The following is a 15,834-nucleotide window of genomic DNA, read 5'->3' as shown; positions in this document are numbered from 1 at the left end:
GCACTCCACGTGTCTCTGCTCAGCACACTGAGAAGAGATATCGGCTCTGGGCCCCATCTGTGAGGACACACTCCAGCGTCCATCACTGATCACCTCAGCCACATTGGTATTGGCAATAAGGCTAACCTAAGGATCAAACTAACTCAGCTACCTGCCTGCTGCACAGCACACACAGGAGGGCAGGCATGCAAACTGATCAGTGCCTGGCAAAGACAGCACCTTCTCCAGAAATCAAAACACTCTTAGTAAAGCATGACCCCAGCAACACACCAGAGGTTGCTCTCCTCCTCTGCAACAGTTCTGAAGAACTGTATGAACCATCAAAGCCAGCAAGGCATTACAGTATTTTACCTTAAGGACAACAGTGGAAATACAGTTTTGCAGTAGGCAGGATAAATATCAACCAGTCTGTAAAGCATCCTTACCACAAAGGGCTGCAAACTCATCTGGCCTAGCGTAAGTGAGCACAGCAGCCAAAGCCTCTCTCCAGTTCTGCAGATCACAGGACTGCACAATCTCCTTCCAGTTTTTCGTTACAACTGCAGTGATGAGCTGGAGCCGAAGAGGAGACCAGTTACGATTTCGGTAGGATTTCTATCAATACACTCTAATTTGAATATTCTAGTGTAATGCAAGCATACTCATTCTCACTGCATCCAGGGTCATGGCAGATATGGTACTGCAATTCAAAAGCTCCACAAGGGTCAACTTTGCTTTAAAAGGAGTTCACTGAGAATCACAGAACACGTTCGGGTAATGCATGGCAATTACTCCTGCTATAAAACGTGCAACAGAATACAAACATCTCCACAAGCTGGCATTGCTGCAGATGGTCTTTCCTCAGCATTGGTTTTGTAGATGAAGATGACTTCACCAAGTATTGAGCTGTAAATCTTATACCCAATGCCCAGCAAGGAGCACTTGTTTGTGAAGTTCACTGTTTTATTCAGTTTTAAGCTCTTGGCCCCAAGCGACAGGCAGTTGAGAGCTCTGCCCAAAGCAGGAAGCAAATTAGCAGCAATACCCCCAGGCTGCATGTTGTACTCCTACCCTTCACACATGTGCTCGAGCTGTCTCTTCACAATCCCCAAAAGTGAAATTCTTTCGTCAGAAACTTTGCTTCCAGTGATTCTGCTTCTCACAAAAGGCAGACTCAGCAGCTGTGCTGCTATTCAGTGAATGAAGCCCTTGTCATGCCAAGGGTTTCAGCTCAGAAACAGCTGAACAAACAGTAGGCATTCCATTTGGGATCAGAAAAGAAACACCTGAACAATAACTATAAGGTCGTAACTACAAGGTCAACACTCACTTCTTAGCACAGATAACTGTTCAACTTCCCATGAAAACATCTTTCTCCAAAGGATGAATTGCAGTAAAGAACACATCCACCACCCAGTACAAAGTTCTCTTTAGTTTAGGACAAACACAGGAAAGAAACTAAATAGGCGGAGAAACCCCGCAGAGAGTTTTAATACTTGAGATTTTCCTCTTTTCATTTGTCCACTACTAGAAATGCAAACTATTCCTGTCTGAAACTGGATCACAGATCTACCATTCTACCTCTGGACTGCAGCCTGTGAGGCTGAGTGCACTAACTCCTGAAATTACCGTACCTGGCAGCAGTCAGCCCTGCTCTAGGAAAGCACTATCCAGGTACTGGGCTTCACCTCTCCTTATCAATAACCTGTATTAAAACATGATAAATACTTGTGCTCTGAGGTTGTGTGAATACTTGGACATGTATTAGCTTCCCACTGACCTATAAAATGGCAACAAAAGTTGAAAGGTGAAAAAGGGGTTGCCAAAAGCCTACGTGCATGTTGTCTCTTAGCAAAAATACATACCCTGGTAATTTTGCTCTGTATCTTAGTAAAGTACTTCTCCTGTGTCCTAGAAAGCAGCTCTTGTCCACCTGCGATGGCCAAGATAATGGCATCAGCCATACGATTATCGTGCAAGCAGAGATCTACTGCACTCTCGAAGTTACCAGTCAGCAAAGCTTGGGTAATCAAACCGTCCACATCTGCAAGAGAGCAGTGCATTTTCAAATGATGGCATAAAATTAATTTAAAAAAGCAACAGCTGGTGATTCTGTCCAGTTCTGCAACACTGCAGAACCTTCTCTGCAAAGTAGCTGGATGCAGAAAAGCTATAGCCCCTACACAATCAAATATAAATTTCATTCTAAATATATTTTACCTCCACTGACAGAGATGTTAAAAGTCTTTTCTGCAGATCCTAAGTCTTCAGTTTCTTGTTTATTGTCCTTGGCCCTCTAAGAGAAAGGAAAAGCAAAACTTTTGAGATCACGTATACATTTGGAATACATACATGTATCTTAAAAAAACCTGGCTCTTGCACTACCAGTTAAGGCAGACCTTCAAACTGCGAGTCGCCTAAAAGGTCACTCACAAGGGCATTGTTATCCTTGTCAAGTTACAATACTGCTTCAGCACAGGGCAATCAATTTCCCCTAGTGACTGCACAAAGTCACTGAGAAAATCCTGGATTTGTCAAAAGATTTCCAGTGTATGTAAACATGCCATTATACAAGCACTGTTTTGAATTTTTTTTTATTTTTATTTTTTTATATTTTTTTTTACAATAGATGCCAAGGGGGAAAAAAGCACTGAAACAACCAGATTTACTGTCATTAAGGGCTTATGCAAGCTGAAGTGCACCAGCCCACCGACCACAAATACCACTAAGCAGACACCTGGCTCATGGGTACCGCTTCGTACAGTGTACCCAGGCCCACAAACCCGTCAAAGCCAAACAACCGCCACAAGATCAGAAATTCTCCCTTCTCTTCTCTTTCACTTCCAACCCCCACCAAGAACAGTCTCCCACAGTGCTACCTAGGTTTCACTTTAGCCTTTCAGGTGCAAACGGGCTGGCACTGGGATGCCAGTGGGTGCGATGCTGAGAACCGATATTCTCACTATCACAGCTACATCTCTGCAAAGGGTTCTACCTAGAATCAGAGCAGTAATAAGCTGACTGCTTGGTAATTATTAACCTGAGGGAGAGAAGAAAGCAGTTAGGAAAGGCATTAAAAAAAAAGAGGAATTCATTAGAGTTATGGCAGGAGATCATTTAGTACGTGTTAGGTAAATGTCAGAGTGAAAATTACGGCGGATGAAAGTCCTTGGCTCTGGTGCCAACTGGACTGCTACAAAATGAACTCATCCTTCATTGCCACCAAAACCTATTCAAGCGATGGCTGAGACTGATAAGAAAATCCCATGGAACTTAACAAGAGCCCACATATTATTCATTCTCAATAACACTTGTATATCCACTGACAGTACCAGAAAAAAGGCAAAAAGATGAAATGTTCTTAATAGCAAAGTAAATACACAGGAGGTCAACAGGGTTAGTCTAGAGGATAATAGATACCTCTCCCAAGAAATGCTCCACTGCAGCCTGGCCTTCATCCCCTTCGTTCAGTAAAGGCACATCAGATTCTGTGGGAGCCTTCAGCAAAGAGAAGATACCATAAAAGAAAAGCCAACAGAAGAGAAAGAAAGAAGTGATTTGCACTGCAGAGAACAACCACCTTCTCACCAAAGTCAGAGCCAGTCTGCAGAGCAGACAAACGCATTGGCAGTATACGTGCAAGTACAATGAACTTGGCAGAAGCCCTCCATTTCCCTGCTTTTTGCTATTGCATGGTAACTTTTTGTCTTAGTTGCTTAAAAACGTGCAGCAAATCTTTTCTTCACTGTTAGGCAGCTACAGATGACATCCAGACTGTGTAGGGCACAAGCAATGCCTGCATCCTTTGAGTTAGTCAGGCAGGTTAAGTGTTACAGAAGCACATTCTCAAACTCACTTTTTTCCTTTTCTTTCCCTGAGAAGGTGCTGCTCTAAACACCAGCTGGCAGGCAGCAAGGCTCTGCCCTACTTCACAGGCAGCGAAGCGCAACGGTGGGTTACACACAGACAGCAAAAGGGCAAGGGCAAGATATCCAAAGACCCTTAACCAAAACTCAGGACTGGCAGCCTGCTGCTAGAAAATACGGAGATGTCTGAGTGGAAAAACATAGGCCTGTTTTCTCTAAATAGGTACACCCACACTACTGAACGTAGGAACTCATCTTGTGCTGGGTTACATCTGACTTACTCTGGAACATTATAATACTATATGCAGAGTTGGAAATGCAGGCATTCGCTTACCTCTCCCAATTCACCATCTGCACAACATTCTTTGTTCAGATTCAGAGCTGATGTAATCTGAAAAGAACCAAGATTTGTTAAGGAAGCGCCCTCTTCCTTTAGAGACAGACTTCTCATTGGTCTCTCAGACTGCACAACTAGTAAACGTAGCTAGTACGCTGCCTGCAGAACAGTTAGCAAGAAGCTAGACATTTCCTTTCTCAGCCTGGTGCTGGAATTACTGCTAAGCTCTGTGCACCCCAACCTCTGATGGAAACAACAGCTGCTCTGTGTCTTTAAATCTTTCATTATTAACTTGAGGGCCTCAAACCTCACTAGAGCTGCTGGAAACCACAGTAATAAAAATAATATCAGAGCATACATGAGAAAACCCTCTGTCTGCTCTATTAGGGAAAATGAAGCAGTGACAATCTTGCTGGAGCAACAAACTGGTCTGGAAACTGCGGTTTCAAACACAGCAGGCATGTGGCCTTGGGGTAGGATTTTTCAAGGTACGTAAGAGTTAAAATTCCCCACTTTTACCATTTTCAAAGGCAAATCATGATCCCAGATTCCTTCTGGGGGCCTTAAAAATGCATTACATTTAATGAATAAAATTTAAAATATGTGCAGAAAATATATTAGTTGGACCTGATTTTTTTTTTTTCATTTCTAATCGTGTGTAAGACAAAGGATAAATGAAAAGTTTAGAAGCTGAGGACAAACTGTCAGCAAAAGTATTATTTTCTCTGTAATCATAATAAATTTAGCATTTAACTCGTAAACATGGTGTCATTTTTATGGAGACACTCTTTCAAAACAAAACATTCATTTGATACAATGGAAATGAGTCAGATACTCAAAACCATTTTCCATCAGAACTGAGAAAGCATTAGACAGGTTCCCAGGTTCAGCACTGCTAGCACCTAAGAGCCAAAATGCACAGTAGTGCACCACCAAGATAAGAATGTTCTTCCATCTCCATTCCCAAGAAGCAGAAATTGCTTCCTGGTAATTCAGATTTTGCCTTTCCAAATGTAGCCACGTGTGATCTTGGTTTTCTTTTTTTCCTAATTCTGAGTGGCATCACACACAAACAGTGACTATTCTAGGCTTGTTAGACTGCATATGTGTCCGACCTTCTAGCTTTACATTTTTGTTGAAGTTTTTCTACTTACATTAACTTCACATACATTCACTATGTTATATATTTTATACACAGCCCAAGACAATTCCTCCTCACTCTATATGACCCAGGTAAGACAAAAAGTTGGACACCCATGGCTTACAAGTTCTTTAATCAGAAAGCCTAAAAACAGATCAGATTCAGTGGTAATACAAAAATGAGGATGTCCTTTCAACCCAATCTCATGAAGAAATTGTACCAACAAATACCAAAGCTTCTGGATGGGCAAAAATTTCTCGTCAGCATGGGATGCAGACTGGACTGTGAAGTCTGTTGGCTGCTTTGAAATTCTCATTGTACAACCACATTCCAAGGCGATACAACTAATAAAATGCCCAGAGCAAATTGCAATTACTGTAAAAATTCCAAAACTTCAAGATATCCAGTCCTCTCTGGCACAGAAGAATTCCATGAATAACACAAATACTCAAGTCAGCCACGTTTATACAGAAGATCCAGCAACACTGCTAACACTTGTACCTACAAGCTATTAGGAAAGTTGAAACACTTACAAATACTATCTATCTGCTGGGAAGCACACTGAAAATAGTATTGTATTAAAAAGTTTATTGCTCTGGAATAGCCTGTGGATATTGTTAATGGCTCTTACCGAGTCCCACATATAAACGAATATGTCAATTACACAAGGCTGTACTTGGCAGACAAATCCACCAGTGAAGTATTTAACACAAGCACACTTACCTTACTCCTCAGATCATCTTTCCTGTATCCCAGCAGTTCAAGATATTTAGCACGTGAATCTTCTTCAAAGTTCACCTTCAAAAAAAGACTAGACTGCAATTCATGATTTCCATACACTCACCCACTGACTTTTCACTTATCTGGAACAAGTACTGAGTTGGAAAATAAAATAAAACAAATAAATCAAAGCCTAACAAGGTCTTTTGTGAACTCGGCACCTGAGTAGGTAGGCAAGACTTCAATCTGATTACTGCAGGTGAACCGTCTGCATACCTGTTCCACTTGGGAACTTCTAAACGTTCATAGTGAACAGTGAAAAGCACTTACAAAGATGTAGTGACAGGGAATGACAAAAAAAAGAAGGTATCTTTCCCAAGTCCTGGCTGCTCCCACGATCATCTGTGAACCCTACAAAGACCCCAGGCTCCAAGGACCCTCATTCTTCTGTTGGGCCACCCGCACTAAGAGAGCTTATGGGCACCAGTCAGAGTCCACACTTATCATTCCCAACATCTCTTCCGCTAAAACACTAATATGGAGAAGAAGCCTTACTGCAATGGCTTTCCCTGTCAATGAGGAACTCCTGGACTGCTCTCACTGTTACCTTTAGGAAGGCCCACACGTTTTTCTCAAAGTCAGCCTGGGCCATGTCGATTTTCTTCTGGCAGTAGCTGACAAAGCCTTCAGACTGCACAGCTTCCTGCAGCTGGGTCGAGCGTGCCAGGAACTCCTTCTCTGTAACAACCTGGCTCACGTAGACATAGTGATGCTGCTGCTGCTGGTCGATGCCTGGCTGCTGCTGGGGCTTGGCGTTCTCAAATGTAACCAGCTTGCCTCCAAACTAGAATGAAGAACCACGTGTGGCGTGTAAAAATGCAAATACACACTTGGGTGTATGAGAAAAAAAACTACGCATACATACACATGCATGCATGCGTTTTTTATTTGGTACATAAATGCTCATCATTCAGCGGACAAACATTTCTAACATCAGCTTGTTGATTTTTTCCCACCACCCCTGTTTCCATGCAATAAAGCAGCTTGCTGGATAAGCGTGTGAGCCTCCTGAGAAATGGGTGTGTGAGTATCTCGTGTTACGGCAGTGTTGTACAGGTTGTGGCTGCAGCTAATTTTCTTCATTGCAGCCCATGTAGTGCTAGGTTTTGGATTTGTGACCAAAACAGTGCTGACACCACACCCTTGTTTTAGCTGCTGTTAGATCACAGTTACACCACATCAGTCTTCTGTTTCTCAAGTTGCCCCTCCAGCAAGGAGGGGAGGAAATGGGGGACATTGTGAGTTATGGTATTTCTCTCCCCAAGTATCCATTACGCATGATGAAGCCCAGCTTCCTCAACGCCTAAACACCTGCATGCCAGTAGGAAGGGGTGACTGAATTCCCCCTTCTCCATTGCTTCCACATGCAACTTTTGCTTTACCTATTAAACTGCCTTTATCACAAATTATGAGTTTTCTCACTTTTATCCTTCTGATTCTCTATCCCATTCCAATTGCAGGAGAGCCAGCGAGCAGGTACATGAGGCTCAGGGGCTTGCTGGGGTTAACCCATAACACATTAAAAAATCCTATACATCATTAAATAGATGCTCAAGTATCACGTGTACCCTACTTACAGCACCTTGTTTGCTAATTCAAAGTACGAGAGACGGGCACTGAATTGAATTAACATTTAGAAAGAAATAAAAATCAACAGAGAGGAAGGGAAAAAAAACATTAAACTGGTGCTTATAATATTATTTCATTTATAGCTTAAAGTTGATTGACATAGGCCAGACCAAAATGAGCATTACAAAAAGCAAGAAGCCTGGCCAAGAAAAAGGCTGACAAGCAGGTTCCTGGAAAACCAGGACAATGAAATAAACAGTGTTATAAAATGACAGAGCCAATGGCTAGGCAATATCACTTCTATTTGATGGGAGAAAAGCTGCATTTAATTTGTGGATGAGATGATGAATAAGCAGACACACTGATGAAAATAGAGGCAGTATTTTGGCACAGAAATCCATTTCAAGTGGACTGCCTGCCTAAAAATCTTTAGCAGTTCTCTTGGGAAACAGCCTCAGAGTCAAGAAAGCAAGGCACTGGTAGAGTTGAAAAGCAGGTGACTCTGCTCTCATGAAAAGCAGGGCCTTGCCTGCCTCTCATACAGCTTCTCTGCAACTTCAAAAACCAGAGAGGAGCCTGGGCCTGCGTGCTGCTTCGGGGCTCCTGCTACCTTCCATCAGAGCTCACCTAGTTACCTTTCTCCACACTGAGTCACATAATGCCTACAAACTGCACTGAAATCTCACTGAAATATCAGCTAGTTGCCCACCTTGTCCCTTCCAATAATATATTTGTTTATTCAAAGCAAACACTACACGCAAAAGACCTCTACAAAAACTACACAAAAATACTACAAAAGCAAAGCCCTACGTTCCAAAACAAAAAGAAGTGCCTCCTGGCAACACAGCGCCTCCCCATTTCTTTCTCCAAGCATTTTTGTCATTCTTTTGCTGGCAGGCTGTCCCAGGTGCCCAGTCCAGATGCTGTTGTGAGCATCTCCCACCACCCCAGTAAACAGGGCACACTCTCTCGAGGTGGAGCACAATGACAAATTCCCCTCTTTCAGATGTGCTTTACAGGTGCCACCGCTATGTATCTCCCTCCCACCCAGCCAGCCATACCCACCACTGTCCCTACTCACCGAGAACGATGCTCCCACAGGTCGCCGGATCCATTTGGGGGGCTTCTTTAAGGGTAGAACGACACTCTGCGGTGCAGTCTGCTGGGGAAGCTGCAGGGGTGGGAGAGGCTGTCCTGTACCAAATGGATCGAGGTTCCCAAATGAGGACGAAAGCTTTGAAAATAATAAGGGGGTAAAAAAAAAAACAACACTAGAGTGAGACATCATCTCCCATAAACGAAACTATTTCGTTTTTTTCCTCAGCAGATCAGTACTCCTGCAAGCATGTGGTTGGAACATCCTCTGAAGGCTTCCCACAAGCCCATAATTTTTCCACTTTCTAACCATTCTCTTCGCTTTGTGCTTCTCAATACCTGGTCAACGTGCTTCTGCCTCAACCCGTCCGTGCTGCCTCCCATGATAGAGTAAATGCTGATGCGTCCATCAAATGAAGCTGCAGAGAGGATGGCAGGGTTTCTGGGACACCACTGGATATCAAAGCACCACTGCATGTTTGTGGGCAACTCATACAGCACCTGGGCAGCAAAAATAAGTCTGGCATATTAGAGCTTATATGAAATACCATGAGCAGCAACAACAATTTTCCTGTGTGCCCAGAGATGGGGCCGCTCTTCTTGCTCCCCAGCAGCCTCAGTGTCATCCATACACACTGACATGAGCAGGACATGACAATCCAACACCACACACCACTGCTTTATCTCCTATTCCCATTGATTTTTCTGTTTATTCCGCACACAATCAGCTGTGCTGCACGTGCAGCTATTGACTTGGCTCTCAGTGCATTGTGATCAGCTGCAGGGACTCACGCTAACTCTTCCAGAAAACATGGGAACATGCCCAGGCTCCAAAGGCAGTCTGTTCTGGGGATAACTGGGAATGTTAAAACCTGCTCTCTCCATAGACAGTTTCTTCTGCCCCAAAACAGACAAGCTTACCACTGCAAGAGACATTTAACCATGAAGTAAGAAATTTTTCTTTGCTTGTCTACTAAATTTTTGCTGAAGGGGCCAAGTGGTAGCTGCCTTCCAGTCTCCCAGGAAAATGCTTTTATTTTAAGTCAAAATATGAAGTATGAGTCATCCAAATGTAGAGCTTCCCAGCTCAGAATCCAGCTTGGATCACACATTTGCCACCCCACCATTTGTCTTACACAGCTTTTGCACTTCTGCAGCCAAGCCTGAATTTCGGAACGCATCTCTCCCTGTCCTGCAGGATTATCTTGCCTGCTGTGCAGGCAAGAAGTCTGCATTGCAAGAATTGGTGAAACCGCATTAAAATAATTGGCTGCTCTTAAATTGCTACTTTACATACACAACCATGACACCTCCAAACAAACGGCTTTTAGTAAGTGGCGTGCATACATTACCTCGCCTGTGTTAGGGTTTGAACACAGTATTTTAGCATCCTTTCCACAGCTAAGTAGTAGCTCTGAATCTGCCATACTCCAAGCAATGGCCAAAATACCCCTGTGTGAGAAGTCACAACCAAGTAACAATTTAACACAAATGCAAAATGGTGATAACAAAGCATGTTTATAAGCAAGGTGCTACAGTAGCAATCTACCTCAACATGCCCTCCCCACTCCTTCCTCTGTCAAAGACAAGAGTTTTCAATGTTATCAGCATTTGATATATTGGAAAAGATGCTTTCTATTTTTTGCATGAGTAGCTATGAAGGTGCAGCCACTACATATGAAAATTAACTTCAATATTGCTATACTTTAATATGGATACTGATGCACTCAAATGGTTTGATTGCCTGTACCATCATTAATGCATCTTATGCAAAGCTATAGGTAGGAACAGTGACGATAGTCTGACAGCTTTTTATTAGCAGAAGATTTCTATCAGCAGAGCCACTGGCAGCAGTTTCAGTAGTAGCTGCAACACAGACTCACTGCTGTTCTTTATGTAAGCCAAGCTACTGCTAACCTTGAAATCTAGCTGCCTCTCAAACAGAACAGAAACAAACCAGGAACTTCAGATTTTAAGGGGTAAGTTATTTTTAACGTGAGGCCTGTTCCCTTCCAACCAGCAGCATCCAACGCTGCTTGCTGCTGGAAGGTGGCTCCAACTAAGTGAGCATTTGCAGGGAACTACACAAAAAGTGAGATGAACTAACTGCTACAGTCATCAACAGTGTGAACATCGCAGAGCAACAGGTTGCAAGAGTCTCCTACCTCGTATGGCTTTCCAAAACACGCAGTGGTGAGGACGTAAATCTAAGGTCCCACATCTGAATCACAGGTAACCTGTCGTCTTCTGAAGCCAGAACCATCTGGGTGGCAACATCAGGGTGCCAAGCCAGGCCCGAACAGTGCATCTGAGGAATAACATCGTGCCATGGCACATGGTAACCACCCAACGCTAAAGGAGAAGGCCACCAGTCTAAATAGGTCTAAGTCTCAAGTAAGGTGAGGAAAACGCAGTCTCAAGGAAGATGGCAATTTGCAGCTGTACTTCTGGATGCTGCCTCTGACTGCATTCAGATTGGGATACTGTCCTCAAGGCCCTCTTGTTCATAACTCTTCATTTTAATCCAAGAATACTGTAAAAGCATCTGAACAGTTTTTTCATAACTTTAGTATTTATTGGTGTTTTACTAAAAGCCATTGTTAGGCAGAGGCTATCATCACAGGAACACTCCATCACAACATTACAATTACACGATGAAACCAGCTTACTGTACTGCTATTACATCAAGGAACAGATACATAAAATATGAAGTTAAGAAGCTTATCAGAGGAAGAGTGCAGTGACCAAGTAGCTAATTCAGGAGCACACATATGTAAATTTGGTTCTGAACTTGTTACATCTTCAGTGCTTTTACAGCAATACTCAATTATAAATATATCAAATCATACAAATATTTCACTCTCCACAAGCTAAACAGGCTCTTTTCTGTATTGACAGCGTGGGAGAAGGTGTGATGGCTTTAAGCACATGGGAGTAGGGTCCCCTGTAATCAGCTTACAGGTAAAACTCTTCTGTGGTGTTTTCCATCACCAAGACCTGCCCTCACCAAGCTCTGCCCAGTGACATGCAAGTCACCTGCACTTCCCTGGAAGTATCCATGCAGCTGTGCCAGAGCTAACTCACCCGGTTGTTGTGGTCACTGACTTTGATGATGGGTTCGTTCTTCCTGAGATCCCACACAGTAGCTCGTCCACTGGGGCTGGCGGAGGCCAGGATGTGCTGGACTTGCCTGTTCCATGCGATGCAGCTGATGTCCTCAAGAGGCTGTCACACAAACAGAACAGCCTGTCACGCCCTTTCCAAAACAAGGTTTCAAGGAGCGGGGAAGGTTTGTTAGCTTTTCTACTTCCTCCCACCAGAACGGAAAAGCAACGTTAACCCAGCCCTTCTTTTTGCACTGCATTTCCAAATGTCAGTGAGCACATGGACTAAAAGATTGCACAGCTTAAAAATAGACCACCCAACACACAAAATCCTGTACAGGAATCCTTAACAAACGCAAGCTTCCTCCAAAATGACCACACAATAACAAACTAAAGCCACTCAGGAACAGTATGCAGCAAAGGAACTTGGTTTTACTTACAATAATACAAAAATACTTGTTTTACCACGAGGACTGTAACTAACGTTGCCAGAAACGCAGCTCATTGCTAACTGCAATTAACTGCTACTCAGCTTAAAAATTTAGCATTCTCCCCCCCACCCCCCTTCCCCCAGACAACTCCAAAGCTGTAGGTTTTAATGAGCTCACAACTTCAGTAACGTTCATGTTTTTCATTAGTTTACTCTGAAGTATTTTGTGAACAACAATCTAGTACCTGTGTCTTCGCTCCTGGAGTCATCGGTGTGGCAAAATTATTCAAGTCCCAGATATAGATTTCAGACTCATTAGCACCAGAGGCCACCAGATTAGTCTGTAAGACACATTAAGAGATGGTAAGAGTATTTTCAGCACCAGCTTTCACAGTCTTAGCTGCTGGGAGGCATCAGATCGACAAGTCTGTGCCAATTTCTCATACGAGCTCAGGATACAGCCTCTTACACAGAGCAGCTTAAGGGAAAAGCAGCAACACTGGAGATTGAAGATAATGCTGAGTAAGTAAAAGAACTCCCTACACCAAAGCAGACCAGCGTGCCAAGAACAAGATTTCTGTTTCACAGAGTGTTCCTCTACTGCATAGCGAGCGTGTGAGGAGGCGGCAGTTGCAGAGGGGCCAGCGCTGACATTTCTAGGATGGAGCAGACAGAGAAGCAGCACTGCAGCTTCCCCGCAGCAGCGCTTTGCCCCAGGGCAGGCCTGGCTGGAGAGAACATGGCACTTGAGCCTCCAGCCCAATCCTGTGGCCAGGATGCAAACGTCCAGGCGGTGTGATATGGGTTAGTGGCATCCAGCACCCTTTGATTGCATCTTACGGCTGCTGACATGCAAGTCCTGACTTCATAAGGCACAGAAAGAGAGAGGAAGCTCTTCAGAGAAGAGACAATGAACAAAGAGTGGCCTTGCTAAAAGTAACTGTGCATAGACAGAAGTGCTATTGAGGAAACAAAATCAACTCAATTCTCATGCAGTTGGTGGGGGCTGAGGAAAAACTGACCTGCTGTATCTAGAAGGAACTAAACTCCCATCAGCAAGTGAGAAAAGCTTACTGATTTTGAGAGTTCATCTGCCTCAAGAGGCCACACCACAGTGTATTTGCTCTGACTCCCTTTTCCAAGTGACAATATTTAGAGCTGCTAATGACCTTACCCACCCTCCAAAGGACATAAATATCTAAAAAACAATGTCACCAGGAGCAAGAGGAACAGCACAGAAATATTTTGTGTGATAAGAACAATATAGGCACAGCCTCCGGGAGCTAAAAATGGAGACTGACTAAAACAACATGGAAAACCACCTCTACATCTAAGCAGAGCTAAAGTCACACGATAAACTGACAACATCAACTGATGCAGGAAAGCAAGCACCTGGACATCTCCAAGTCTTTCATTCCTCATCCTGAGATATCAGTAATAGAACAGTTTTTTCCTAATAAATACACACAAAGACCAGATTTAAGTCACCCTTGTCAGGAGCAGAGGAAGACACAGGTACATTTGTGGCAACAATCTGTTAAAACAGGCCACTCGTCTGTGACTGTATGTGAGAAACAACCACCGAAAACCCACCTGGAACATGTTGACATCAAGTGCTCTCACCGGTCCCGTGTGCTTGTCTTTCTGAGCAATTATTACTTCAGTGTCTCCAGCTATGATTTTGGCTGGGTCATACAGAATGACATTCCCGTTCTCGCCCCCAGCGATCAGGACTCCAGAGGCTCTCTCGCCTGCAGTCATGCTGTGCGGCCCCCAGATCAGCTTGTGGTACCTGCAAGACAGACACTCACAGACTACAGCTATCAACCACCGCAATATGAGCCATAAGCCTGGAGGTAAGCCTTTGCTGTTGGTGGGCAGCTGTTTGTACAACGGAGAGAAAAAAAGATGGAACTGGAAAAGAACCCCAAACCCTCTTCCTCATCAGTGCTCCTGGAAGCGCAAGTGTTTCATCTGTAGTACTAGACGCTCAGCAAATTACTTACATCAGAAATGCGTCACTTGGACTGCTATCTACTTTCCAAGTTGAATTAGAGGAATCAAGTATACTCCCAGAACCACTTTCAAGCTTCTGTGTCAATGCACAAAAAAAGCCCACACATACTTCCTTCAGATCAAACTTGTTGAATAAGCGAGACGGCATTCCTGTGTATTCAACCATGTAAAGCATGGTCTTCTTCTACATATAACAACATACTATCACATCACAGGTGTTATGCAAGCAGAAAGCAAACCTACATTGACTGGACAGTGCTGATGAGCTACTTTATTTAGGATATCAGGCAGACTCTTTCTCCGAGTACCCTGATTTTTGATAATTCAGCACCTAAATATGTGAGGATAGAAGAAATGGAATGATCAGCAGGTTGTCAGAGGATTAGTATTATGCTGTCAGCAACATTCAACAGGTCTTAAATATCCTAGGGGAAAGCACAAAAAGGCTGAGGAACAAAAACTGGAATTCATCGCGCAATCGCTTTCCTTTTGCCCTTTGCTCTTTCCAAGATATGGTTCTATAACAGCAGTAAGAAATTTTCCATGGAGGACAACTAATAGAACCTGGTGCCAGATTCATCCTTTGTGTTATTTCCTCACCCAGCCATTTTAATTCGGAAATCATTTCCTGGGGACAAAGTCAAACATTCACCAAAGGAAGCACTTTTAAAGAGGTTCAGCATACTGGCCATAAGGAGTGTGTTTTGAAAATCAGTACAGCAAATGCCAGTTGGCAAGCTTTGAAAAGTCTCGGTTGTATTTAAAAAGGTTAGGAAAAGGAAAAATTCAAGGTTCAAACTCCTCACTCTGCTGTCAGTGGATTGGTAAAGAGCATTAACACCAGCTCTGCCCACAGCTCAGGCCTCTGGGCACAGTCTGTGGCTCTGCTGGCTCTTCCTCACCTCCCCACATATTACAAAAGCAATAACTGCAGGGCATTGATGGGCAAGCCCCAGCGGCAGCCTGGGGTATTATCGCTACAGAGATGACACAGATCAAAGCCAGCAGCATAACACCTTGCTTTCTCCTGCAAAAGCCACTGCAACAGTTGTTTACCCAAATCAGGAAAGCATCTGTAAACAGGGCCACAGCCTCACCATGTGCAAAGGCACCCCTCGTTTTAATCCCTCTGCATCTTGTTTACCAAACTTCTACAAAACCAGGAAATTGCATTTGGTAAAACTGTCTGATATTGTTAGGTCTTGAAATTACTGATGTGAAGTGGATAACGGAGAACGAAGCTAAAGTTATTTCCGCTCGTATCAGAGGTGTGGGAGATGACAACTGCTTTTCTGTGAGTGCTAAGCAGTCACTTGGACATACTGGGGAATTGCTGTAATTGCCTGCAGCTCCGCTCACAGTTTCAGGTCACTACAACCGGTTATGCTGCCCATGAAGCTCATATGAAATAGCCACAGATCTGCTCCAATGGTGAAGAAAATTGTCACCCTCTTCTTTACTTATCCCGCACTTCCACTGTGACAAGGAGCAGCCACTGCTGCGGCTACTGGAGAGCT

General features: G+C 43.7%; 1 protein-coding gene across 12 annotated transcripts in view; it reads right to left on the bottom strand.

Moving 5' to 3' along the window:
* SEC31A (SEC31 homolog A, COPII coat complex component) overlaps positions 1–15,834 on the bottom strand; it is a 33,934-nt gene that overhangs the window by 16,269 nt on the left and 1,831 nt on the right. For 11 of the 12 annotated variants that reach the window (XM_021396891.1, XM_021396896.1, XM_021396897.1 and 8 more), the window contains 14 exons: positions 13,895–14,093; positions 12,547–12,642; positions 11,852–11,992; positions 10,933–11,075; positions 10,120–10,219; positions 9,107–9,268; positions 8,754–8,906; positions 6,651–6,887; positions 6,047–6,121; positions 4,180–4,236; positions 3,400–3,477; positions 2,200–2,275; positions 1,845–2,023; positions 426–552 (listed from right to left, as the gene is read on the bottom strand). In XM_021396891.1, the coding sequence (XP_021252566.1) occupies positions 426–552; positions 1,845–2,023; positions 2,200–2,275; positions 3,400–3,477; positions 4,180–4,236; positions 6,047–6,121; positions 6,651–6,887; positions 8,754–8,906; positions 9,107–9,268; positions 10,120–10,219; positions 10,933–11,075; positions 11,852–11,992; positions 12,547–12,642; positions 13,895–14,093 (1,823 nt within the window). The remainder of the gene's footprint in view (positions 1–425; positions 553–1,844; positions 2,024–2,199; positions 2,276–3,399; positions 3,478–4,179; positions 4,237–6,046; positions 6,122–6,650; positions 6,888–8,753; positions 8,907–9,106; positions 9,269–10,119; positions 10,220–10,932; positions 11,076–11,851; positions 11,993–12,546; positions 12,643–13,894; positions 14,094–15,834) is intronic. The other variant, XM_021396898.1, reaches the window with a different exon arrangement.

Source organism: Numida meleagris, chromosome 4, assembly GCF_002078875.1.
Source record: "Numida meleagris isolate 19003 breed g44 Domestic line chromosome 4, NumMel1.0, whole genome shotgun sequence".
Taxonomy (NCBI): Eukaryota; Metazoa; Chordata; class Aves; order Galliformes; family Numididae; genus Numida; species Numida meleagris.
The sequence above is the reverse complement of the archived record's forward strand: the minus strand, read 5'-3'. Positions and strand labels throughout refer to the sequence as shown.